Genomic DNA, 27,814 nt, shown 5'->3' with positions numbered 1-27,814 from the left:
ATTTTTATTAAGGAAAATTAGGTTAAATTAATAAGTATGATTATACATAATAATATAACCCAAAAAAAAAAAAAAAACAGTTACTTCTCAGAGGAACTGGTAAGCAGAGAGCTACGGAACCAGGCAACCAGCGGTTAATGACATTGCTAATTTATCCTTAACTCGAGCCAAGAAAAATTGGGTTTGTTTCATTTTTCCATCACAACTCACATTCATCTATGTGGGTTTGTTTCTTATTTAGTTTTAATGGAGATTACTGTGATAAAAAAGAGTTCTTTATGTGTTTTTTGATTAAAAGTTTTAATTTTGAATCTGCAACAAGGTTTTTATTTTAGGTTTCAGTTTGGGTTCTCGAAGATGGCAATGAAGACCCTTTCTGGAAGCTGCTCTTCTGACCTTTCATCTCTCTTTAGAGGAGCTTTCTACGTCACTAGGTATTTTTTTAATCAATTATTATTATTTTTTTGCTTCCAAAAAGCATTAATTTTTATTTTCATACTATTGCTATGAAGGCGTATTGTTAAATTTTAGGAGATTTGAAGTGGAAAGTTAAGGGGAAAAAGCATTTACTCTGTTATATGTTGTGAATGTGTGGTGAATTTGTGATTTCTGCTAATTACAATTTTGAGTTTCATTTTAGAAGATTAGTCAAACAGAATATTGATTTCTCGTATACTATTTTTCTTGTATAGACTTTATCTTATGTTCTGTATCTATGAGGGATAGAGCATTGATGATTTCATTTTGTTCTTCTGCAGGACTCGATTTACTTCTCCTGAGGAAGTCTTCTCTTGCAGAGGAATCGGTTTTTCTAGTAGTATTTCATCCTTCTTACAAAAGCTAATTAATTACGGATATTAACATGTTTCTTTCCTATTTGTGGTATTAACATGATGGTGTTTTGATGTAAGAACAGCTGATTCTTGTGTACATGAATCGTTCAACTCAAGAGTAGATCCTTCAAAGCTTTTATCAGCTGAGAAAAAAGAAGCCAAGTCTCTGTTAAGCTTGTTCTTGATGCAACAAGGTCTGAGCAAGGCAGCTGCCGCACGAACCATCAATAAATCAGATCATTTCATCGACCACCTTATCTCAAGGCTTCATTCTGCTCATAAATCTCGGTATCTTGTAGGTCTGGTTGCAACATGTAGTTTTTCTTTTTTGGTACTTTTATCTCGATGTCTTTGTTCCCATGCTAATCAGTTTTACTTGTTATTGCAGGAAGAGAGCTCACAACTCTTGAGATTAGGGACACCCTAAATCCTTATCTTCAATCACTCCTTGAAGAGCATGGAAACTTTATGGTAGATTTAGTGAAGAACTTTCGTAACGCACCTATCAAAGGAAAGCCAGCATTGCCAGTTTGTCGATCCCATTCCAGCCTTGACACCAAGAAGCCAAAAGCAGTCTCTCATGTAAGTGCCCCAAGTCCAGCAGCAGATCCATGCCCTCAACACAGCTACCTCTTAGAGCTTGGCATGGATCTTGAGCAGATCAAGTTAGCTACACGCAAATATCCTAGTTTTGCCAACTACAGCTTGGAGAGGAAAATCAAACCTCTAGTAGAGTTTCTTCTTGATCTTGGGGTAGCTAAATCAGAGATTCCTAAAATTCTTGTCCAAAGGCCTCATTTATGTGGACATAGTATATCTGGTAAAATAATACCCATGATGTTATACTTAGAAGATATGGGTGTGGACAAGAAACAGTGGGCAAAAGTTATATTCCGCAGCCCAGGACTCCTCAGTCACAGCAAGCAGAAGGTTCAGGCAATTGTTAATTTCCTTCATGAGTTGGGCTTATCAGGTGATAGCATAGGTAAGGTCTTAACTCGGTTCCCAAGAATTGTATGTTACAGTGTGGAAGACAATCTCCGGCCGACAGCTGAGTACTTCAAACGGTTGGGGGTTAATGTTGCCATCGTTGTCCACAAATTTCCAGAGATTTTTTGTTGTAGTATTGAGGGCCATCTCAAGCTTGTGACCAAATTTTTCTATGAAAGGGGATTCAGTGTGGAAGAAGTGAGTTACATGGTGTTGAGATTTCCTAATTTATATGGTCTCAGCTTGACGGAGAGCTTGATACCGAAATGGGAGTTCTTTTTAACCATGGGTTATTCAAAATCTGAGCTGGTTAAGTTTCCTCATTATTTTGGTTACAGTTTGGAACAGAGAATCAGACCACGTTTTGCACTTGTCAAGGAGTTAGGACTGAAAATCGGGCTGAACTTCATGTTAACACAACCACAATGTGACTTTGAGAAAGTTTTGAAGATGAACAGGAAGAACATACCTGTTGACAAGGTTTCAAGTCATACAGAGAGCAAGTAATATGATCTTTGGTCAGGAACTGGATTGTATGGCTTCTCAGTGAAGTGCTCATTTTGATGGAGAATCCCAGTGGTACAATTTTCAGGCTTGACTTTAACAAGTTTGTTGGAGGTATCTTCGAGTGTCGTCCACAGCGTGGTTAGTCCTTTTCATCAATTGTTTCTCTATAATCCTTGTCTTTACAGAAGTTTTCTCTTCTGCATTACTCTTTCTTGCAAGTCAGTATTCCAATGACGCATGGAAGTGAATTCGGTCATTGTTGTTTAGATGAGCCTCTCTTCCTTATGCAAATTTTTTTGTTGCAAATTGTTTTTCTACTTCAATATAAATCTTAGATGTAATGGCTCTAGTACTTGTTCTATTTTTGAAGATAAGGTTAATATTCTGAACATTTATCTGACAAAATGGTTCTCTGCTTGCTCAACAAGTGATTGTTTGTTGGTTATGAAACTTGGCTATATTTGAATTTAAGCTTTTACTGAATTACAAGCGTGACGTTTTATATTATAAGTACTGTCGTTAAAAATATTACATTCAACACTGCAAGTTTGATATTTTATATCACAAACTGCATGTTTTGAGATAATGAGAATGTAGACTTACATTAAAACTTGGAGCATCACTACATTTAAACAGCACAGGTTAGGAATATTATATCAAGAAAAAACACTTTGTGATTGGAAGCAAGCTAGCTGATACAGAATCGAGTTGACATGTCTTGTTTAATGTTTGCTTTCTCCAGTAATGATTTTGCATATCAGGTGATAGCGTAGGTAAGGTCTTAACTCACTTCCCAATAAATGTAAGTTGCAGTGTGGAAGACAATCTCCAGCTGACAGCCCTAGTACTTCAAACAGTTGGGGGTGAATGTTGCCATCTTTCTTCCCAGATTTCCAGTGAGTCTTTGTCGTAGTATTGAGGTCAATGGATGCTTAGATTTTTCCAATATTTTTGCCTATTCAAGTGTAATGCATAAAATTCATTTTTTTTTTTTCTTAATTCACTATAAGAGAAAAAACCGCTAAACGAAAGATGATTTTATATTTTACAAGATAAAAAACCGGAAAATTCAAAGACAAAAGCACAAACAAACATAGCTAATAATTATCCAAAATTTTACAAGAATCTCTTGGGTTGATATTATATTAGTTACTAATCACTAAATCTTTAGCTAACAATTAAGTGTTCAATAACAACATTTGGATTGTGAGAAAACGTTTGTGAGATTGGATTGTAAATGGAGTACTGTTTATTAACACAAAAATTAAACCATACCTAAAAACAAATGTGGATAATTCAACACATGACCTCCTGCTTGGATACTTTACAATAAAATTTATCTGAAGTTGAGCTATAAATAGACAAAATTGTTAATGCATATACAGAAACAACAGTGCGATTTGAATGAAGAACAAAGCAGAGAGCTTTTTGTTGGGTCTGAGTCTTCGAGAGATTTAAAATTCCGGTAATTAATATAATGCGATTTGTGTGATCAAAAATGGGAAAATTCTAAGAACCCCCAATTCTTTATAAAATTTTCAATCTGAACCCTTACTAGTTAGTATTAGGGGTGGAAAAAACCGGTTAACCGAACCGGTTTACCCTAAAATTGAATCAAACCGGTTTTCAGTTTTTAAAAAAAATTGAATCGAAACCGGTTTGGTTTTCTTTGTAAACCGGTTGCTAATCAGATCAAAAATTCGATTCGGTTAACCGGTTTACACAAATAGGCCGGATCAAATCAGTCCAATTCAATCAAACCCTCTATTTGACCCCCTTTTTTTAGACAGGTTTATTCAAATGAGTCTGGACCATTTTAGCCCAATTACATCCATCCCTCCACCTTGGCCCATTTTTTAATTTGAATTAAAGTCATATGGTTTATTCAATTGTGTTGTCAAGTGACTGGGAAGTGGACAGATGACGGTGACAGTTGGCAGTATCGCAGGACGTAGTGAACTGAGATGAAAATTTTCAATTGAGCCTAAAATTCATTTTACTCAATAGTATCATCAAAATCTTTCGAAAACAAAGGCATAAACAACGAAAGTGAACACTGATTCACATGTCAATCACAACAGCTTGACCAAGCGACTTCACCAGCTCAATAACATAACAAATCCAAATGAAACTAACACATATTTTCAATAGTTTCTTCAAATAAACATATCCACATAATCATATATAAATCCTCACCTTCACCACGCCACGGAGCTTCACAAACTTAACCACTACACAAATTTCAAAAGATTCTCGAGAACCAAACAGAAACACAAAACACGCACTTTCAATCAATGAATTGAGATGGGCGACGGTGATTGACTGACTGGAAAGATAGGCGACGATAGCGGCAACTGGCAGTGAGCTAAAGTGTGGAATTGGTCGGCGGCACAAAATACATTTTGTGAAAAATGTGCAAAAATACCTTTTAGCTTTTACCTTTAGACTTACTGAAGTATTGAGTACTGCAAAATTTTTTTAAAATTGATAAACATAATATTATTTTTTGTATTCATTAAATCAGTTTACAAATTCAGTTTCAGTTAACTGTTTTGGTTTTTTCAAAAAACTGAAACTGAACTGAATCGTCAGTTTACAAAATATGGCAAATTGAAACCCAAAAAAACCAAATTTTCGGACCGGTTTTTGTCCCATTTTTTTTTTTTTTCCACCCCTAGTTAGGATCTACGCCTTTATGCGTTATGCAATTAACTGATTAAGCTAAATTGATGTTTGATGGGTAAAATTAGAGTTTCACAATAAACTATAAGGGGATGAGTGGTTATTGTTTCTTGTAGTTTGATGATCGTCAAAGAGTACGTTAGATTGATTCTCATCTCCTACTTAATGTAATCATGTAGAGTTTTTTAGGATAGGAGAAGTTTTTCACTAACGTTTGGTGGTAAGAAACAGCTGCGGCAACTGACGCAATTAGAAACAAATGGAGTGACCAACATATACTCCAATTACAAATTAACCAAAATTTAGTACTTTTACATTAAGCACACTCTATAATTAAATTCCCTTATGTTAGAGACGTCATCGATATCTAAACAAGAAAAAAGCTACACTCACAACCTCTTTTCATAAACTTTTTATTACAACCTCAACGTAATAGTTCGTAATTGGTTAGTTCGCAAAGAATCTTATCTAATAAATTACGACGGATCATTTACAAGTAATCATATTAGAATTATGAGAGAAAGTTTGTGAGAAGAGATTATACATATAATCTTACCGATCTAAACAAATCTTAAAAGGAGGTGATAGTAACCGGGTGTTTTGGATGTTTTATCGATAGTCACAGGCTCATAGCAAAGACCAAAAACATCCCACAAAAAGTACGGTACAATAAAGTCCTCCGGAACTTTCGATCATTTCAGTATCAATCCTAGAAATAAAATATAATAGTACCACCGAACATTTGCTAAAGTTCCTCAATCCTCACGAAGTGAGAGAACTGAGAAAGAGTGAAGTGAAGGGCTTCGCAGGTGAAGATTATACTCCACATTGCTCCGTGCTGGTAAGATCTTCAAATTTTTTTATTAATATTTAAAATATAAATCTGTATGCAAATTGGCTTGAAGTTGAGTTGAGCTAAATATTTTCAGTTCCTTTCAGTTAACTTTATTCACTACTGCTATTTTTATCTGGATTTGTTTTTTCTTTAAATTTCATGGACATTCCTTTGATCAAAATGAGTTCTTTATGTTTTTCCTTTTGAATGTTAACTGGGAAGGAGAAATTTATATTGGTTTGTGTTTTTTCAAAAGGTTATTGCTGAATTAAGAATGTAAAGGTTGACTTTTTAATGTGGTTGAAGCGTGATACTACTATTTAGGAATGTGAGAATTGATAACGGTAACGTTTATGAGCAATGCAATGCATGTTACTAAAATGATATTTGTATAAAAAATTATTTGTTCTTGTACAAATTTGATGATTTTGCACAATCTAAAATCGATTAATCCAGGTTACAGTATGATGATTTGTGTCGTGTGGTGAATCGATTCTTGTTGTTAGTTATGTTTGAGTGGTGGGAATATTGGTTTATGTTATTGAAAAGGGAACTCAATACAATTTAGCATTGTTATTGCTAAATTAAACCACAAAGAATCTTCATTTAAGCTCTTGCTTAAGTTATTTGGTCAAAAAGGAAATTTCCTATTCTCTGCTATTACATGGTAAAATCACCCCTTTTTTTAACACCGATATTTCTCCTGTTTTATTTTTCTTAAATCGAGCATTGACTTCCTTTTATTCTTCTGTAAGAGTCGAATTACTTTTCCTGAGAAACTCTTCTTTTGCCAAGCGAAGCTTGGTAAGCATGCCGTTCTTCTAGTAGTATAACATTCATATAGAAGCTAAACTTATCTGTATTTACATGTTCTTGTACTCTTTTTAGTATTAATACCATGTTGTGATATAAAAGCAGCTTTTTCTTCTGGAAATGGATCGTTCAAATCCATAGTAGTGCCTCCAACGCTGTTAGCAGCTGAAAAAGAAGAAGCCAAATCTGTGTTATTCTTGTTCTTGAACAAACAAGGTCTAAGCAGTTGCTGCAAAAACTATCATTAAATCAGATCTTCTCATTGATCACCTTCTCTCAAGGCTTCATTTTGTTCATAAATCTCAGTATCTTGTAGGTTCGATTGCAATATGTCCTGGTTATTTTTGGCTATTGTTTTCTAAGTATTTTTGTTTCTAATTCTTACTTTTCCCACCAAGAAGTAGCCAAAAGCTGTCTCTCGAATGGTTGAGATTGGTGCAGTTTGTGATTCATGCCCTCAATTCCTCTACCTCTTAGAGCTTGGCATGGATCTTGAGCAGATCAAGTTTGCTACGCGCAGATATCCTAGTTTTGCCAACTACAGCTTGGAGAGGAAAATCAAACCACTAGTTGAGTTTCTTCTTGATCTTGGGGTAGCTAAATCAGACATTCCTAAAATTCTTGTCCAAGCTCCTGATTTATGCGGACTTAGTATATCTGGTAAAATAATGCCCATCATGTTATACTTAGAAGATATGGGTGTAGACAAGGACCAGTGGGCGGAAGTTATATACCGCTTCCTGGGACTCCTCACTTATAGCAGGCAGAAGGTTCAGGCAATCGTTGAATTCCTTTATGAGTTGGGCCTATCATCCAAGAGCATAGGTAAACTCTTGACTCGATGGCCAAAGATTGTCAGTTGCAGCGTGGAGGAGAATCTACAAGCAACTGTTGAGTACTTCCGTTCATTAGGGGTTGACGTCTCCATGCTTCTTCAAAAATCACCACGGACTCTTGGTCATAGTATTGAAGGCAATCTAAAGCCTGTTACTGAATTCTTCTTGGCAAAGGGGTATAGCGTGGAAGAAGTTCGGACCATGATTTCGAGATATGCAGCTCTATCTTCTCATAGCTTGACAGAGAACTTGATACCAAAATGGGAGTTCTTTTTGACCACGGGATATGAAAAATCTGAGCTGGTTAAGTTTCCTACATATTTTGGTTACAGTTTCGAGCAGAGAATAAAGCCAAGATATGTGCTTGTAAAGGAGTCAGAAGTGAAAATGCTGTTCAACAAGATGCTATCTCTGTCAGACTGACTTTGAGAAAGTTTTGAAGATGAAGATACTAAAAATGGTTACCAACTTGGCACGAGAAAAACTTACATAAGAAAGTCTCACCATATCATCTCTTGAACTCGACGGTCTCACCACTTCACCAAAGTGACATCTGAGAAATTGTAAGGGTTTGCCAAAGAACCTTTGTTTCCTTCTTTCTTTCAAATGTAAGGGTTTTATACCTAAGCAAACTGGGAAAATTTTGTCATTAAGTTTTATAAAAAAAAAAAAAAAAAAATTATTTGAAAAACCCTATTCGCATTCTAAACGTAAGAAGAGGGCTTTTGAGATAAAATCGTACTTTGATAGAAATTAGAAGGATTTAATAACTTAATTTTTATTTGGAAAAGAAATTGGACTTATATATACTGTTTATTATTTTCTATAAGGTGTATCAAGCAATTTTCATTTCTCTATAATATTGAAAGGATGTATAGTTACCAAAAATGAAAAAAATTAAAAAACTCCTTTCAGTTTATATATATTATTTTAAACAAATCTAATCAACATGACACATTTTGATGTATATATTTCTAAAATAAAAAATGATTTCATCGTGATTGATATAATGACGATATATTTATAAATGAACTATTGAACATTACCGAACGCTCTTACTCTGCCCGTGACAGTAGTTTTTTTTTTTTTTTTTTTATGTGGTTATTTTTAGAATGTCCTCTGTAAATGTGTTAATTCTTTAAAACACCGAAAATAATATATATATATCTTTATATATATATATAGAGAGAGAGAGAGAGAGAGTATAACTAACTCAATAATCACATTTTTTTTAAATGTACTAATTTATTTAAAAGACAAATTTAGTCATAAAATCCAATAACTTATCAATTATTATCTTTAATAATATATAAAATTAGACTATACTAGATTATACAAAACTCGCTAATCTAGCTTTTAACTGTATGATTTAAAAGTCTAATTAAAACATGTTAGACTTAATAGTCTAGCCAGTTCTAGCTATTTTTGTCATTATCATTTGTATTAAGGAAAATTAAATTAAATTAAGTGATTTTATGAATAAATTTGTTACATTTTAAAAATTAAGATAGCGAGTATGATTATATATAATAATAAATAGAAAAACAAAATAGAAAACAGATATTCCGAGAGGAACTGATAAGCAGAGAGCTATGGAACCAGCAGTTAATGACATTGCTAGTTTATCCTTAACTCAAGCCAAGAAAAATTGGGTTTGATTCATTTTTCCTTTACAACTCACATTCATCTATGTGGGTTTGTTTTTTATTTATATTTAATGGAGATTACTGTGATAAAAATGAGTTCTTTATGTGCTTTTTGTTTACAAGTTTTAATTTTGAAGCTGTGACTAGGTTTTTAATTTAGGTTTCAGTTTGGGGTTCTTGAAGATGGCAATGAAGACCCTTTCTTGAAGCTGCTCTTCTGACCTTTCATCTCTCTTTAGAGGAGCTTTCTACGTCACTAGGTATTTTTTTAATCAATTAATTATTATTTTTTTGCTTCCAAAAAGCATTAATTTTTATTTTCATACTGTTGCTATGAAGGAGTATTAGATTGCATGTTAAAGAGAGAAAGCATTTACTCTGTTATTTGTTGTGAGTTTCATTTTCATGTGGAGAATATCGAAATCTCGTATACTTTTTTTCTTGTAAAGACTTTATTTTTTCTTCTGTGTCTATTAGGGATAGAGCATTGATGATTTCATTTTGTTCTTCTGTAGGACTCGACTTACTTCTCCTGATGAAGTCTTCTCTTGCCGAGAAACTGGTTTTTCTGGTAGTATTTCAACCTTCTTACAAAAGCTAAATTACGGATATTAACATGCTTCTTTCCTCTTTGTGGTAGTAACTTCATGGTGTTTTGATGTAAGAGCACCTGATTCTCACGCAAATGTATCATTCAACTCAAGAGTAGATCCTCCTATAATTAATGAGAGAAACAGAGGAACAGAGGAGAGAAAATATGCCACACGGCTTCTTATTAAAGTAGCAGATATAAATACAAAAGATTGTAACAGATTGGAAACGTATCCCTAAAGACAAGTGTACAGTTGTAACTTAAAATACAAATTAAAAAATTTAAAAAACAGAAGCAGTTACAACAATTTATGAGAAGGAAAAGGAAGACTTCTCTAATATGCCCCCTCAAGATTGGGGTCGTGTGACGAGACCAATCTTGGATTTAAGTGAAAGAAACCGAGACCTGGGAAGAGGTTTTGTAAGGGCATCAGCAAGCTGATCATCACTTGAAACATGAGAAACAAGTAAAGTGCCATTTTGAACTTGCTCACGAATAAAATGAAAATCAATGGCAACATGCTTCATCCTGGAGTGAAAAACTAGATTTGAGCACAAGTTGGTTGCCCCGATATTTTCACAATAAATCACAGGGGATTGAAGAAGAACAACACCAAGTTCTGTCAAGAGAGAACTTATCCAGTTAAGCTCTGCATCTGTGGCAACTACTGACCTATATTCAGCCTCCGCAGGGGATCTAGCTACTGTTCTTTGCTTCTTGGAACTCCATGAAATAGGATTACGACCAATGTAAACAACATAGGCACTAGTAGATGTGAAATCATCCTTGTTGCCAGCCTAGTCAGAATCAGAAAAGGCATGTAGAGAAAGCGGGTCTACATCAACAAAAGCATGTAAAGAGAGTGGTGAATCATGGTAAAGCTGAATAGTATCACTAGAGGAATCACACAGATAACGCAAGAGACGTTTCACAAGAATCCAATGTTCTATAGTTGGCTGATGCATGTATTGAGAAAGCTTGTTAACAGTAAAGGCAATGTTTGGCTGTGTGATCAGTAAATACTGTAAGCTGCCAACAATTGTTCTATACTCTGTGGGATCCTTGAGAAGAGAACCTGAGTGCAATGTAATGGGATGACTGGTAGGTAATGGAGTATGTACTAGTTTAGCATCCATCATTTTTGTACGAGTAAGAAGATCAACAATGTAACGTCTTTGAGAGAGCAATATCCCGTGATCATTTGGAATAACTTCCACACCAAGAAAATATGATAAGTAACCCAGATCTTTTAGAGAAAATTGGTGAGAAAGAAGTTGCTTAAACTTGTGAACCATAGCATCATCATTACCAGTAAGAATAATGTCATCCACATAAACCAGAAGATGGAGAAGGTTACCACCAGTGTTTAGAACAAAAAGAGATGTATCAACATGAGAATTGTGAAAACCCGAAGCAACAAGAAATTTGCAAAGCTCATGGTACCATGCTTGTGGAGCTTGTTTAAACCCATAAATTGCTTTCCGAAGCTTGCAAACATGAGTTGGATTATCTAAATCAAAAAAACTTGGAGGTTGGGATATATAAACATCGTCAGAGAAATGACCTTGCAAAAAGGCATTATTTACATCTAGTTGTCGTAGAGACCAACCACGACTCACAACAAGGCTAAGAACTAAATAGATTGTAGTAGGCTTCACCACAGGACTAAAAGTGTCATGATAGTCAATTCCTGGTCGTTGATGAAAGCCTTTCGCAACCAAGCATGCTTTGTGCCTGTCAGTAGAACATCCAGAGTGACGTTTAGTTTGAAAAATCCACTTACATCCAACTATATTGTGACTAGAATCTGATGGGACAAGCTCCCATGTCCCATTTCAAATAAGAGCATCATATTATTCAAACATGGCTTGACGCCATTTTGGATCTTTGAGGGCTTGGGTCACAATGGTTAGTTCTACATCACAAGAGTGAGAGAGTTGTGTGGAGAGATTAAGTTTCTGGATTGGTTTTCGAATGTTGTTTTTAGCTCTAGTGGTCATTGAATGTATGGGTGGTGGCTGTGAAGTTGTGTTATGAACAGGGATAAATGTGTTTGGTTAGGTGTCGGGTGAAAGCATAGAGGTGGTTGGTTGGATTTCAGGTGAAGGCATAGAGATAGTTGGTTGGTTAGGAGACTCATGCGGTATGTGTGGGGTTGTGCTAGTAGTAGGGAATGAAGCATCACATGAGGGTTGTCCTTGAGGTTGAACTGCAGATGGTGTGTTGAATGTACCGGTGGAAGCTTGGTTGGTTGGAACTGTGATGATGGGAGGAATCCATGTGGAGACAGTGTCGAGTTGTGGACGAGCAGATTGCATGGATAAAGTAAGAGAGGGGAAGACAGACTCAACAAATTTGACATGACTAGAGACATACATTCTAGATGTGGGAGGATGATAGCACAGATAAGCACTTTGAGTAAGAGAACAACCTAGAAAAATACAAGGCTTGAAACGAGACTGAAGTTTGTGAGATGAATAAGGATGTAGCCATGGGTAGCACAAACAGCCGAAAATCCTAAGTTTAGAGTAGTTTGGTAGAGAGCTAGAAATGTTTTCATAGGGAGATGATAGATTTAGTGTGGGAGTGGGCATACGATTTATTAGGTAAACAGTAGTGGCAAAGGCATGAGTCCAAAATGTTAAAGGAAGTGATGCATGAGAAAGGAGAGTGAGACCTGTTTTGACAATGTGACGATGATGTCTTTCAGAGTACCCATTGTGTTCAAGAGTGTGTGGTGGAGTAGTAAGGTGAGTGATCCCATGGGTAGAAAGAAAAGGTCGAAGAGCCAAGTATTCACCACCATTATTGGAGTAAAGTGTATGAATTTTATTTTGAAAGTGTGTTTCCACAATGGCTTTAAATCTGATAAACACGTCTTTAACTTCATATTTCTGTTGAAGGGGATAAAACCAAATGTATTTAGTGAAGTGATCAACAAATATGACATAATATTTAAGACCATCATGGGAGATAACAAGGGAAGTCCACACATCAGAGAAGATAATTTCAAGTGGTTGAGAGGAGACAACAGTAGATGTAGAGAAAGGTAATTTATGGCTTTTATTATAGTGAAAAACATTACACAAAAAATCAAAGATCAGAGAGGAAGACAAATCTAACTGATAATGCGAAACAATATGTTTTAAAATAGGAAATGCAGGATGGCTTAACCTATGATGCCACTCACATGAAGAAGTTTTGACACTAGAAAAGGCTACTAATGGAGATGTTGGGGAAGAGGAAACCGGCCATTCATACACCCTATCCTTCTTATGACCCTTCAAAAGGATTGCTCCCGTGCGAAGTTCCTTCACATGAAAAGAGGATGGTAAGAATTCAATAGAGACATGTTTGATGTACAAAATTGAGAAATGGAAATTATATTCTTTTTCATGCCAAGGACACACAAAACATTGTCTAATTTAAATGATGTGTTATGACTGGTAAAAGATGTAGAACCGTGTGAGTTATAGGAAGACTCGATCCATCGCCAATCATAATGTCATCTGAACCATTGTAAGGTGTGTGGATAGATAGATTACTTAGGTCGGTAGTGACATGATGAGAAGCACCACTTTCCAGTAGGCATTGTAGAGTGGTGGGAGTAGTGTTGGCTGCAAAATGAGCTCGAGTTTGCCATGGTGTCATAATGTTGTTCACTGATGCAACTGGAGTTGTACTTGGTTGATTTGGCACCAAGAGAAAAGAGGGACATCTCTTGGCAGTGTGCCTCTGCATTCGACATATCTGGCAATAACCAAGATAAGGTTGAGAAGGAGGTCGTTGGCTGCGAGACAAGTTTTGTACAGTGTTAGGAAACGCAGGGGAGCAATTATTGGTATTGGGTGAGGGACACCAACCTGTACTATTGTTACCAGAGTGTGTTGATGGACGCCAATTATTGTTGGTGTTACCAGAGTTGAAAGAGGGACGCCGACTATTAGTGTTTCGATTTGCAGGATTTGCTGAGGCTGGAAAATGAGAGGGTTCATATTTTGCACCTTGAAGAGACGCTTCAAAATTTAGAAGCTTTTCGTGGAGCTCATCAAACATGATCATGGTATTGTAGGCTTGAACTGCACGTATAAGCTCTTTATAATCATCCCCAAGACCATCAATAATTTTGTTTGTGAGGTCATCTTCATCCATTGGTGCCCCAAGAATAGCAAGTTTATCAGCTCGACACTTCACCAATTGAAGAAACTTTGTAACAGTTTGAGACCCCTGGGTTAGATTTTTAAGTTGATTATTTACCTGCTTGATGCGCCCTCGAGATGGCTTGGCATATGTGTTTGCCAGGATCAACCAAGCTTCTTCTGATGTTTTGGCTCTAGCAATGAATGGGATAATTATGGGAGAAAGAGATCCAACTAAAGCATTAAGGATCAGTTAGTCTTGTCTAATCCAGGTATTGTGAGCAGGATTTGGTACAGTGGTGTTGTTTTGAGTGGTAGTGGAGGGTAGACAAGGTTTGGATCCATCTATATATCCTAAGAGGTCATAGCCGACAAAGAGAGTGTGGAATTGAAGTTTCCAGGAGATGTAATTGGTTGTGGTGAGTTTGAGTGGGTCTTGGGTAGAGATATTGATGGAGATGAGAGATGTATTTGGTTCATTTGTGTTTTGAATAACAGGTGGAGAGTTGGAATTATTGGTTGTTGTCATGGTACTGGTGGCTGGAGAAGAGAGCAGCAACAATTAAATGCTCTAATACCGTATAATTAATGAGAGAAACAGAAGAACATAGGAGAGGAAATATGCCACACGGCTTCTCATTAAAGTAGCAGATATAAATACAAAAGATTGTAATAGATTCGAAACGTATCCTTAAAGATAAGTGTACAGTTGTAACTTAAAATACAAATTCAGAAATTAAACAAACAGAAGCAGTTACAACAATTTATGAGAAGGAATTAGAAGACTTCTCTAATACCTCCAACGCTGTTAGCAGTCAAAAAAAAGGAAGTCAAGTCTCTTTTAACCTTTTTCTTGATGCAACAAGGTCTAAGCAAGGCAGTTCCTACACGAAAACTCAATAAATCAAATCATTTCATCAACCACCTTATCTCAAGGCTTCATTCTGCTCATAAATTTCGGTATCTTGTAGGTGCGTTTGCAACATGTAGTTTTTCTTTTTTGGCACTTATATCTCGGTATCTTTGTTTCAATGCTAATAAGTTTTAGTAGTTATTATAGGAAGAGAGCTCACAACTCTTGAGATAAGGGACACCCTTAATCCTTATCTTCAAGCACTCGTTGAACAGCATAGAAACTTTATGCTAAATTTAGTGAAGAACTTTCCTACTGCAACTTTCAAAGAAAAGCCAGCTTTGCCAGTTTGTTGATCCCATTCTAGCCTTGACTCCAAGAAGCCAGAAGCAGTCTCTCATGTTAGTGCCCCAAGTCCAACAGCAGATCTATGCTCTCAACTTACCTACCTCTTAGAGCTTGGCATGGATCTCGATCGAGGCATCGAGCAGATCAATAGCTACACGCAGATATCCTAGTTTTGCCAACTACATCTTGGAGAGGAAAATCAAATCTCTAGAAGAGTTTCTTCTTGATATTGGGGTAGCTAAATCAGAGATTCCTAAGATTCTTGTTCGAAGGCCTCATTTATGCAGACATAGTATATCTGTGATGCCTATCATGTTATCCTTATAAGACATGGGTGTTAACAAGAGATAGTAGGCAAAAGTTATATTTAGCTGCCTAGAACTCCTCAGTCGTAGCAGGCAGAAGGTTCAGGCAATTATTAATTTCCTTCATGAGTTGGGCTTATCAGGTGATAGCATAGGTCTTAACTCGATTCCCAAGAATTGTAACTTGCAGTGTGGAAGACTATCTCAAGCCTTTGAACAATTTTTTCTATGAAAAGGGATTCAATGTGGAAGAAGTAAGGTCCATGGTGTCAACATTTTCATTTGTATATTCTTATAGCTTGACGAAAAGCTTAATACCAAAATGGGAGTTCTTTTTTACCATGGGTTATTCAAAGTTAGTGCTGGTTAAGTTCCCTCACTATTTTAGTTACAGTTTGGAACAGAGAATCAAACCACGTTTTGCACTCGTCAAGGAGTTAGGAGTGAAAATTGGGTCGGACCGTATGTTAGTAGGATCACACTGACTTTGAGAAAGTTTTGAAGATGAATAGGAAGAACATCCTTGTGACAAGGTTTCAAGTCAAACAGAGAGCAAATAGTATGATCGTTGGTTAGGAACTGGATTGTATGTCTTCTCAGTGGAGTGCTCATTTCAATGGAGCATCCCAATGTTACAATTTTCAGACTTTACTTTAACAAGTTTGTTGGAGTTATCTTCAAGTGTCGTCCATAGTGTGGTAAGTCCTATTTATCAATTATTTCTCTATAATCCTTGTCTTTACAGAAGTTTTCTCTTGTGCATTACTCTTTCTTATAAGTTAGTTCTTGTTCTTTTTTTGACGGTAAGGTTAATATTATGAACATTTATCTGGCTATTTATAAGTTATAACAACTAGTATCAGAGTACGTATTATGTGAAAAGGTGTTTCCACCCTATGAATTTGTAACAACTTAACAAGGTTCGAGAAAAATAATATGTTTAATTTCATAGGACACATTTGTCCACCTAGACTTTCTCTTTTATGGTGTATTCTTTAATTAATGGGTTGGTAACCTGGTATACAAACTACCTCTAGGTAACTTGACGGTTTGCTTGAGACTCTTAGGTTTATTACTTAAGAGGTCCTGAGTTTGAATTCCCACAACTACTAATAAGGGATAGCCATTAGAGACTTACCTGACCCTTAACTTCAGGACCTCAGGGGACTAATTAAGGTGCAAAACTTGATATACATGATGTCAAGGTAAAGAAATCACATCACACAGATTTTATATTTAAAGCAAGTTATCAAAATCATATTTAAATATTTATCATGTGATAAAAAATGAAATGATGTATGTTAAATTTAAACATGCATTCCAAATTAGAGCGACTTTGGAAAAAAAAATTAATGCATCCTAATTCTTTTATATATGCAGGAAATGGGAAGATCTCCTCAGAGAAACATGCAAATGATTAATTGAGTGCTAAACGTCTTTTGTAGGTGAGTGAGCTCAATGAATTTTATCAGTGGGCATATAAGAGTGCTAGTCTGTACAAGGAGAAGACAAAGAAATTAATGGCATGATAGACACATTGTGAAAAAGGAGTTTGAGCTAGGACAACAAGCTCTTCTTTACAATAGTCGTCTTCATCTTTTCCCGGGAAAGCTGAAGTCAAGATGGACGGGTCCATATGAGGTAATTCAAGTAACACCTTTTGGAGCAATTGAGATCCGCTTGGAAAGATAGGTGAGACGTTTACAGTCAATGGACACCGTTTGAAGCACTATGTTAGAGGATAGTTTGATCCAAACACTATGTCCATCTAGTTTCTTGAATGGAGAAAGTGGAGAAAGTCAAACTAACGACTTTAAATTAGAACTATAATATTTTTTTTCCTCTTGTACAATTATTTTATCATTGTTTCCTAAAATTTTTGCATTTTTTTTCAATTCTTTGATGCATTAGGCTTCAACCCAAACAACCCCTATATCCAAACACTCCCAATCATGATTAATTATAATTATAATTATTATTTTCAATTAAACTCAATTAATGTATTTATAGAAATACATTAACATTTAATTAATAATAATAATCCATTTAAATATATGTGTACATATATTTAAATATAATCTCACTTATTTAATTTTAATATCAAATTAAATATAAGCAACAACCTCAGTAAATTTAATTGCACAGTGAGATTACCAAAATACCCTTTTACTCAAAAAGACGAAAACACCCCTTGTACAAACTGATTCTTAAATTATCTTCTAAGTGTGTGACCCGTAGGCTCCACATCATATTGGTAATGTGTAATATCGCGATTAACATCAATCAATTGTCTCACTACACACAGACTAAGATTGACCCCTAACAAGGCATCATGGCCACCCGATAGATTCAAATTCAGCAAAACAGCTACCTGTCAACAATATGGTTACCGTACAATAAAATCATTTCATCATCTGTTATCTCATTGAGACCGAGGTACAGAAATAGTGTCAACCTCTATTACTCTCAATATGTATGTATTCAGTTACTAGACCAATGATCGGAGTAATAACTTAGATTGAGCAACAACTTAATCCCACCGTAGCCACAGTTTTAGTGTCATTACCATTATTGAATTGCGCCATGAGATAACTTCTCTCGTATCTAGGAGTGATGAATCCTCTATCGATCCACCATGGTCTTGATACACTCCTTGATGCAGCCAATCACCATCAGATTGACAGCTCTGAATAGAACTATATTAGGCTAGTGTCAAACTATATCAATCGGTGCACAAGGTGTTCTGGTGATCTCAAGTCTAAAGATCACATGCATTACCATTCGTTAGAGAATTTATTCCATAAACGCTGGGGTATCATCTATATGGAATCCTTTGGTGGGTCAGTCTAGTGAACTTATCTATAGCAAGCACCCATGTGTTGCACTAGGTTGTCAGCAAACAACCTTGACAAGTGAGATCAGTCACTGTCTTTCGATAGGGTCGTTCAACATAATGATAGCCTTACCGTATTATCTGTACCCTTGGTCAGAATAATACTGGGGCTATGGATGTTTCTAGAATGGCCACCATATGTGCTCATAGGGTTCTCACTATCAAGATTTGAAACACTTGATACCCTAGTCATGGTTCTACCATTCTAAAGACATATATCAATACATATAGATATGATTTACATGATATAGAATAAAAATGTCTTTTATTGATCAATGTACATTATTACAAAGAGTCAATTCGATAATAATTGATTAGCTCTAGGACACCTACTCTAACAGCTTGAAGCTGAGGCATTGGACTCGGTAGAACCTTGCTTAGAAACAAGGAATGCTGAAGCCATATGCTCATGGAAACTAGGCAGAGCATTGTTCTGTTTTTCCAGTCTCATCTCATGTTTGTGTAGCAGTATTTGAGCTTCTTGAAGAGTAGCTTCATTGCTATTAACTATTAGATTTGCCACCGTAGCATCAAATTCTGGTCCTAAACCATTTAGAATATACAAGAGTAGTTCTTCCTCTCCAATTTAAAGTCCACTCAAAATTAACTCATCACCATACTCTTTCATCTTCAAAATATACTCATTTACGCTTAAAGATTCCTTCTTAGTACTCTGTAATAGATTATGCAAATGCAGTGTCCTAGCCTTTGAAAAAGGTTGAAAGTATAGCTATAAAGTATTTCAAATTTTGTAGGCACTATTACACTTCGTTACGTGTCTAAACATAGGTTCTGATGTGGATGAAATCAACCAACTTACTAGAAATTGATCTGTTCTTTTCCAGCTAAAATAACTAGGGTTTGGTTTCTTGATTCTTATCTCACAATTTGATGATTTTTCAATTTGAAACATAGGAGGACAAGGATTCTCACCTATAACAAATCCATCAAGCTCATGAGAAGCTAGGATGGGAAGAATTTGTGAACGCCAATAGTTGTAATTCCTTTCCCCTAATGTGACAGAAAGATTTGGTAGAGAAAATTGAACAGCTAGATTTCTTACATTTTCATTACCAGTCTGCTCAATTTTAGTTTTTGAACTAAAATTCATGATCTCAGGATGTGGATTTGCCATTGACGTTTGTCTTTGGCTCTAATGCCATGAAAAATTTACTAAGTATAAGAGATAAAATCAGCAAAGTACAAAGCAAAGGTGCAAAGAAAGAGATGAACGAAATGAGTAAAAGATTCTGGAATTTCTTCTCTAACTAAATATGTTACAAGTGGTCTGTTTTGATAGTTTTTAGTTATACAAAAATGCACCATTTTCTACAAACCTTTAGATCTTTACATTTAGACCCCTAACATCCTATATGTCCAATATAAATAAAGTTGATGAGGAAAATAAAAAGCCGTTGCAAAATTGAGTGATCAGATTCAACAACTTCACTACACTAATCAAATAGATATTAATTTTTTCCTCGATCATCCAAATAAGCAAAAAATCATGTATGCTTTAATTAAAGAAGAAATTATTGTTGCAATTAGACAAGAAGAGAAAGGAAATAATCTTGAGGATGATAGTATGGAAATACAAAAAATTTCATGCCATGAAGCTCTAAATATACTTGAGAAGTTAAAAATATTTTAGCTTCAGCAAGAAAGTGTCTATGCTAACGAATTATTATGTACTTGCAAGTTAAAATACATGGTAACAACTCTAAAATATAAATCATTGTCTCAAACAACTTTAGATAAATATTTTATTTAATCTTAAATCTTTAAGGTAATATAAAATATATTTTTTTTGTAATATATAGATAATTATTATGATATAGATGTAACTTTCCTTAAGGCAAGAATTAGAAAAATTATAATTTATTACAATGTGAAGTTTATTCTTATTTTTTATGACTACATAGATTTTTTTATGCCTACATAGAGTATCAATATATAGAGGTTTTACTCTCTCTCTCTATATATATATATAACAAATTTATCTCTAGCAAAACCTTATATAATAATATATGTGCAATTTTTGTATGTCATAGGTGTTGGACGTATGTTTATGAAAGAGTTATTAAAGAAATTTTTAATCATTGGGTTGGCGAACGCAAGATGTTGACACATAAACAAATCCCATCATGATAATTTTATATTAAAGCAAGTCTTTAGAAAAGCATATATGCCATTGCCTTGCACTTTTATTATTACCATCATAATCAGTTTGTTTAATTAGAATTTAGAATACTTCACTATTTTCAGAAGATTAGGTGAATCATGCTCCACTATAGGTCCAATGAGAAAAACAAAGATCCTTAAAAAACAGCTAAAACATAGTACATAGCTTGACCCACATCCATAATGTATTCACATTTGTGCAAGGAAGTCATGAGTTGCTCAAGGAAAATATTATATATTTCACATTAATAAATTGTGTGTTATGGTTCATCTTCCACAAAGTTATGAAAATGCAGATGGGTTTCATATCTTTGCATTGTTTGGTTTCTATTTTGCTTATAAACGTTGGTGTATCTAAAGGAACTATAGTTATGACACATGGAATTTCACAAATAATAGTACCTATGAGAAGAACAGGAACCTGATTCTCTCATCTCTTGCTTCTAATGTCACTTTTCATGATGGTTTTTTTTTTTTTTTTTTTTATACTTCAAGTATTGGCAAAGAGCCGGACAAAGTTTATGCTCTTGTGAATTGTAGAGGAGATTCTTCTGTAGAACAGTGTGCTAGTTGTGTAAGTTTTGCAGCTAAAGATATTGTGAATACATATTTGAACCAGAAAGAATCAGTGGCATGGGGAGGGAGTCCTCAATGCATTGTGCGCTATTCAAACTGCTCCTTTTTTGGCAAAAGGGCTGCAGATCCTATGGCTGGAGGCAGTTATGAGAATAATATTACCATAATCATGACACAGTTTGATCAGAGTTGGGAGAGTTAAATGAACTGGTTGTTGAGAGAAGCTGCAGCTGGGGCTAATAATTCTACAAGTTTGCAATTGGGGAGGAAAGTGTGACAAGCTTTGTGAAGATTTATGCACTCATGCAGTATACTCCAGATATTTCACATAGTGATTGTGAGGATTGTCTTGGTCAATCTGCGGGTTTCTATGAGAGTCACTACAATAAGAACCTGGCTGCCTTATTATGAGACCTAGCTGTATGTATATCTGGGATTTGGATCCTTTCTATAACGCCATTCTTGTTCCCACGTTACCAGCTCTTCCTTCTCAGCCGCCGCTGTCGCTTCCTTCTCCCCCACTAATTATTCCAAAAGGTATGTTTAAAGATCCTTTCCTGATATGAACGTTACAAAAGAAACATCTTCTTCTTTGTTCAGACAATTTCTAATCTTTAACGAATCACTCAGTAGGATTTGAAATCAGATGAAACTCTGACTATTGGATATTGGTTTATACTTCTTTTAGCCATGGATTATCAGCTTACGGTGACTCATTTAGGGACCCATTGACTCATTGGATTTAGAATTAATTTATTAATATTTGAGCCTCAATCGGGTTAGATTCGGGTAAGCCCAAATAGGGTTAGAGTTTTCTATTATATGCATTTTGTAATAGTGAGAAACTTAGAGGATGTAAAAGAATAAAGAGTGAGAGTGAACTATCATCGGTTTACTTTGTATTTGCTGTAGATTTCTGATATTCAATTAAATTTTCTATTTGAATGTTAGACATACTTCCTTAATTGGAATAAACTAGAGTAAATTGTGTGTTCTCTTTACTTTTTTGTTTTCTTTATTATGTGTTATTGGCTATTTTTTCAACACTTATACTACATTACTGTATATATACATTGGATGTGTACAAGAATTGTTCTATTACTAGTTCAAATATTGAAACTTCAAAATTTTAGTTTAAATATGCAATGTATTGGGCTTGGTGATATTAGTATATCACTTATACTACATTACTGTATATATACATTGGATGTGTACAAGAATTGTTCTATTACTAGTTCAAATATTGAAACTTCAAAATTTTAGTTTAAATATGCAATGTATTGGGCTTGGTGATATTAGTATATCACTTATACTACATTACTGTATATTTACATGTCATTATCGTGTAGACGAATGATATACTTTTCGGAATAGAAAATTATGAATTGGACTGTAAACAGAATCTTTTTTGAGTCAAGTCAAGATTGCAAATAAATAACACGACATGCAAATGATTAATTGAACAAATTCTTTTATATATATGCAAGAAATGGGAAGATCTCCTCAGAGAAAGTTATCACAATTACAGTTCCTACGATACTTGTCTTTCATAATAATTTTATCCACTTCATGCTAGTGTCTCCTAAGTTGGAAAGAAAGAAGAAAGTACAAAGCTGTAAAAGAAGGAAATGGTAATATATACACAACACAACTGATAAGCTTAATTTTATTTTATCATATTCCAACTAAAACTAAATTAATACAATGTACTCCAGTTGGAGATGAAATTTCAGTAGTGGAATCTTTACAATTAGACTTGAATACCATTGAAGCTGCCACAAACAATTTCTCTGATGGAAACAAGTTTGGTGAGGGCGGATTTGGCAGTGTGTATAAGGTAAGGAAATTTCCCTTTTTATTTTTCTTTAAACTAGAATGAGCGAGATTTTATCCTAAGAGATTCAACCGATTGAACTAGTTAGCATCGCTTCATAATGATTATGATCTTATTATATATCTTCATGGTACACTTCATAACGGCCAGGAAGTAGCTATTAAGAGGCTATCAAGAAGCTTATGTCAAGGTGTAGAAGAATTTAGGAATGAAGTTGTATTGGTTGCCAAGCTTCAACACAGAAATTTGGTGAGGTTATTGGGATTTTGTGTAGAAAAAGGGCAGAAAATACTTGTCTATGAATTTGTGCCTAACAAAAGCCTTAACTACTTCATTTTTTGTTTGATTCTTCATTTAGAACATTATAAATAAGTAATTTAATGTATCACCTCAAAATTTAAGTCATACATTATTTTGATGGATATATGCATGTACAGATCCTGAAAAACAAAGACAATTGGATTGACCAATGTGATGCAAAATAATAGGAGGGATTGGTCGAGGGCTTATGTATCTTCACGAAGATTATAGGCTTAGAATTATATATCGTGATCTCAAAGCTAATAATATCCTATTGGACGAGAACATGAATCCAAAGATAGCAGATTTTGGCGTGGCAGGGATTTGTGGGGCGGATCAAAGTCAAGTAACTACAAGCAAAATTGTTGGCACATAGTAAGATTTAAAACAAACCTTCCCATTATTCTTATGAACTGTTTGGATATTAGATTACAATACTAATAGTGCTAGATTCTGGTGGTTATATGTCTCTAGAGTACGGACAATTTTTGGTTAAGTCTGATGTGTACAATTTCGGAGTTTTAGTACTTGAGATCATAAGTGGCAAAAAGAGCAATAGTTTTTATCAGTAAGATAATGGGGAGTACCTCTTGAGCTATGTAAACTCCAACTCAATTTTAATTTTATATATCTTGCATACTATACGAGCTGCATTTGTTATGAGAATTAACCAAATGATGTTCGTCATAGGCCTGGAGACTTTGGAGGGATGGAACGCCATTAGAGCTGATGGATCAAACTTTCGGCAATTCTTTTCCACAATATGAGGTGGCGGGATTAATTCATATTGGATTATTGTGTGTTTAAGAAGATCCAGTAGATAGACCTATGATAACAACAGTAGTGCTCTTGCTTAATAGTTTCTTTGTCACACTATCGTTATCAAGACGACTAGGATTCTTTGTTCATAGCACAACACAACAGAGTATGCCAGGAATTAGTATAGAGTATGTTCAATCTTCAAGCAAAACCGTGCCTTCATCTGTGAATGATGTGTCAATCATTGAACTCCACCCTCGTTAGCACAAGCAATAGTATTAAAACCCTTCATAGAGATTATTGAACTTAGTTTAAGGTTTGTAGACTCATCAAATTTGCCATAAAGTTATCAAAAATTTGCTTCTCCTAAATTATTCGATCCATTAAACTAATCACATATTTGCTTCCATTTTTCCAAATATTATTAAAAACCTCAAATATATATATGGATATTTAATAATTTCTAAGAATCTAAGGTAACGTTTAATATTAATCGATCACATAAAACATTAAAGCTGAAATCATCAAACTTGTTTGAGTAATGTCTATGTTTTATACACTTGGGAGCTATATATGTATTGAAAATTGACATTGATGGGTTAAAGATTTTAATTAGTAAGTGTTAAGTTATCATTCGAATTTTGTATTACTTTGAGTTTGATTCATCCAAAACAAATTTTCCATTCCAAAATTTGCGACTTTGGAATCATATCAACATTGTCATATTTCATATTGCTTGTGAATTAACTTAAAATTTGGTTTATAGAGTTCGACTCTATAACTGAATAGATGTCCCGTCAATTGTAACCATAAGATTTTTTAAAACAAATAATACTTATAGTTTATATAATTAGGTGTATCATGCAATTTTTCTTTCTCTATAACAATTACAAAAACATTTTGTTTTATTTGTTTTTAAAACTTTCTCAAAGTATTTTATATATCTAATTAACCAACAAATTTTGATAAATATATATCTAAAATATATTTGATTTTGTCGTGATCGACATATCATCAAAAATTGTCGTTTGTCGGGCGTTCTTGCCAGCGAAGACAGAGTTAAGAAAGGGTATTTTTGTCAATCCACTAAAATTGGGGTTATATACAGCAAAATCTTTTTGCAGTGGTTATTTTATAATATCCCCCGAAAATGTGGCTGTTCTTCAAAACACACAAAATTTAAATAAAGAGAGAGAGAGAGAGAGAGACGCTACTTACTCGGAGGAACTGACAAGCAGAGGAACTACAGAACCCAGTAGCTAATCAACTTGTTCCTGTGTAAGTAAGATTTGCATTCTTATTTTCCTTTCATTTTTTGGTATTTTACTTATAAATTTGTATGCACAGTAGCTTGGAGTTTTGTTTGAGCCAAGAAAAATTGGGTTCGATTCATTTTTCCTTTGCAACTCACTATCATCTATGTGGGTTTGTTTTTTTATTTAGTTTTAATGGAGATTACTGGGATCAAAATGAGTTCTTTATGTGTTTTTTGTTTGCAAGTTTTAATTCTGAAGCTGTAACAAGATTTTTATTTATGTTTCGGTTTGGGTTCTTGAAGATGGCAATGAAGATCCTTTCTGGAAGCTGCTCTTCTGACCTTTCATCTCTCTTGAGAGGAGCTTTCTACATCAATAGGTATTTTTTTTTCAATTAATTATTATTATTATTATTATTTTTTGGCATCCAAAAAGCATTAATTTTTATTTTCATACTATTGCTATGAAGGCGTATTGTTAAATTTTAGGAGATTTGAAGTGGAAAGTTAAGGAGAAAAAGCATTTACTATGTTATATGTTGTGAGTGTGTGGTGAATTTGTGATTTCTTCTTATCACAATTTTGAGTTTCATTTTAGAAGATTAGTCGAACAGAATATCGAAATCTCGTATACTTTTTTTCTTGTATAGACTTTATTTTCTGTTCTGTATCTATGAGGGATAGAGCATTGATAATTTTATTTTGTTCTTTCGCAGGACTCGACTTACTTCTCCTGAGGAAGTGTTCTCTTGCCAAGGAATCGGTTTTTCTAGTAGTATTTCGACCTCCTTACAAAAGCTAAATTACGGATATTAACATGTTTCTTTCCTCTTTGTGGTATTAACATGATGATGTTTTGATGTAAGAACAGCTGATTCTCGTGCAAATGAATCATTCAATTCAAGAGTAGAACCTCCATCGCTAGTAGCAGCTGAAAAAAAAGAAGCCAAGTCTGTGTTAACCTTGTTCTTGATGCAGCAAGGTCTGAGCAAAGCAGTGGCTGCACGAACTGTCAATAAATCAGATCATTTCATCGACCACCTTATCTCAAGGCTTCATTCTTCTAATAAATCTAGGTATCTTATAGGTCCGGTTGCAACATGTAGTTTTTCTTTTTTGGTACTTTTATCTAGATGTCTTTGTTCCCATGCTAATCAGTTTTACTTGTTATTGCAGGAAGAGAGCTCACAACTCTTGAGATTAGAGACACCCTTAATCCTTATCTTCAATCACTCCTTAAAGAGCATGGAAACTTTATGGCAGATTTAGCGAAGAACTTTAGTAAAGCACCTATAGAAGAAAAGCCAGCTTTACCAGTTTGTCAATCCCATTCCAGCCTTGACTCTAAAAAGCCAGAAGCAGTCTCTCATGTAAGTGCCCCAAGTCAAGCAGCAGATCCATGCCCTCAACTTAGCTACCTCTTAGAGCTTGGCATGGATCTTGAGCAGATCAAGTTAGCTACTCGCAAATATCCTAGTTTTGCCAACTACAGCTCGGAGAGGAAAATCAAACCTCTAGTAGAGTTTCTTCTTGATCTTGGGGTAGCTAAATCAGAGATTCCTAAAATTCTTGTCCAAAGGCCTCATTTATGTGGACGTAGTATATCTGGTAAAATAATACCCATCATGTTATACTTAGAAGATATGGGGGTGGACAAGAAACAGTGGGCAAAAGTTATATTCCGCAGCCCAGGACTCCTCAGTCTCAGCAGGCAGAAGGTTCAGGCAGTTGTTAATTTCCTTCTTGAGTTGGGCTTATCAGGTGATAGCATCGGTAGGGTCTTAACTCGGTATCCAAGAACTGTAAGTTACAGTGTGGAAGACAATCTCCGGCCAACAGCCGAGTACTTCAAAAGTTTGGGGGTTAATGTTGCCATCGTTGTCCACAGATTTCCAGCGAGTCTTTGGCTTAGTATTGAGGGCAATCTCAAGCCTGTGACCAAATTTTTCTATGAAAGGGGGTTCAGTGTGGAAGATATTGGGACCATGGTGTCAAGATTGCCTAATTTATATGCTCTTAGCTTGACGGGGAGCTTGATACCCAAATGGGAGTTCTTTTTGACCATGGGTTATTCAAAATCTGAGCTAGTTAAGTTCCCTCAGTATTTTAGTTACAGTTTGGAACAGAGAATCAGACCACGTTTTGCACTTGTCAAGGACTTAGGACTAACAATTGGGCTGGACTGCATGTTAGTACGATCACACTGTGGCTTTGAGAAAGTTTTGAAGATGAAGAGAAAGAATATGCTTGCTGACGAGCTTTCAAGTCATACAGAGAGCAAGTAATATGATCGTTGGTCAGGAACTGGATAGTATGGCTCCTCAATGGAGTGCTCATTTAGATGGAGCAGCCCAATGGTACAGGTTTCAGGCTTGACTTTAACAAGTTTGTTGAAGGTATCTCCGAGTGTTGTCCACAGTGTGGTCCGTCCTTTTCATCAATTGTTTCTCTATAATCCTTGTCTTTGCAGAAGTTTTCTCTTCTGCATTACTCTTTCTTGCAAGTTAGTATACCCAGGAAGCACGGAAGTGAATTCAATCATTGTTGTTTATATGAGCCTCTCTTCCTTATCATGCAATTTTTTTTGTCGCAAATTGTTTGGCTACTTCAATGTAAATCTAGTACTTGTTCTTTGAA

The 27,814-nt window shown here is 35.0% G+C and overlaps 1 protein-coding gene across 3 annotated transcripts; it reads left to right on the top strand.

The window, feature by feature from the left end:
- Window positions 1-65: 65 nt before the first annotated feature.
- LOC116143033 (transcription termination factor MTERF5, chloroplastic-like) lies at window positions 66-27,814 on the top strand. 3 transcript variants are annotated; one of them, XM_031428457.1, is made up of 5 exons: window positions 66-181; window positions 343-434; window positions 759-814; window positions 917-1,132; window positions 1,222-2,725. In XM_031428457.1, the coding sequence occupies exons 2-5, from the start codon at window positions 358-360 to the stop codon at window positions 2,328-2,330; spliced, it is 1,458 nt and encodes a 485-aa protein (XP_031284317.1). In that variant the 5' UTR covers window positions 66-181; window positions 343-357; the 3' UTR covers window positions 2,331-2,725. The 3 variants fall into 3 exon arrangements, with proteins under 3 accessions (XP_031284317.1, XP_031284309.1, XP_031284326.1); XM_031428449.1 differs by having other exon boundaries at window positions 336-434; XM_031428466.1 differs by lacking the exon at window positions 1,222-2,725 and adding an exon at window positions 26,354-27,814 and having other exon boundaries at window positions 80-181; window positions 336-434.

Source organism: Pistacia vera, unplaced genomic scaffold (genome assembly GCF_008641045.1).
Source record: "Pistacia vera cultivar Batoury unplaced genomic scaffold, PisVer_v2 Contig1132, whole genome shotgun sequence".
NCBI lineage: Eukaryota > Viridiplantae > Streptophyta > Magnoliopsida > Sapindales > Anacardiaceae > Pistacia > Pistacia vera.
The sequence above is the reverse complement of the archived record's forward strand: the minus strand, read 5'-3'. Positions and strand labels throughout refer to the sequence as shown.

What these genes read in the sequence shown, in the direction of transcription:
- LOC116143033 (XM_031428466.1), top strand. Translation starts at nt 358, where the DNA reads ATGGCAATGAAGACCCTTTCTGGAAGCTGCTCTTCTGACCTTTCATCT. An exon ending in GGAGCTTTCTACGTCACTAG is followed by an intron (nt 435 to 758) that starts GTATTTTTTTAA and finishes GTTCTTCTGCAG; the next exon opens with GACTCGATTTACTTCTCCTG. An exon ending in CAGAGGAATCGGTTTTTCTA is followed by an intron (nt 815 to 916) that starts GTAGTATTTCAT and finishes ATGTAAGAACAG; the next exon opens with CTGATTCTTGTGTACATGAA.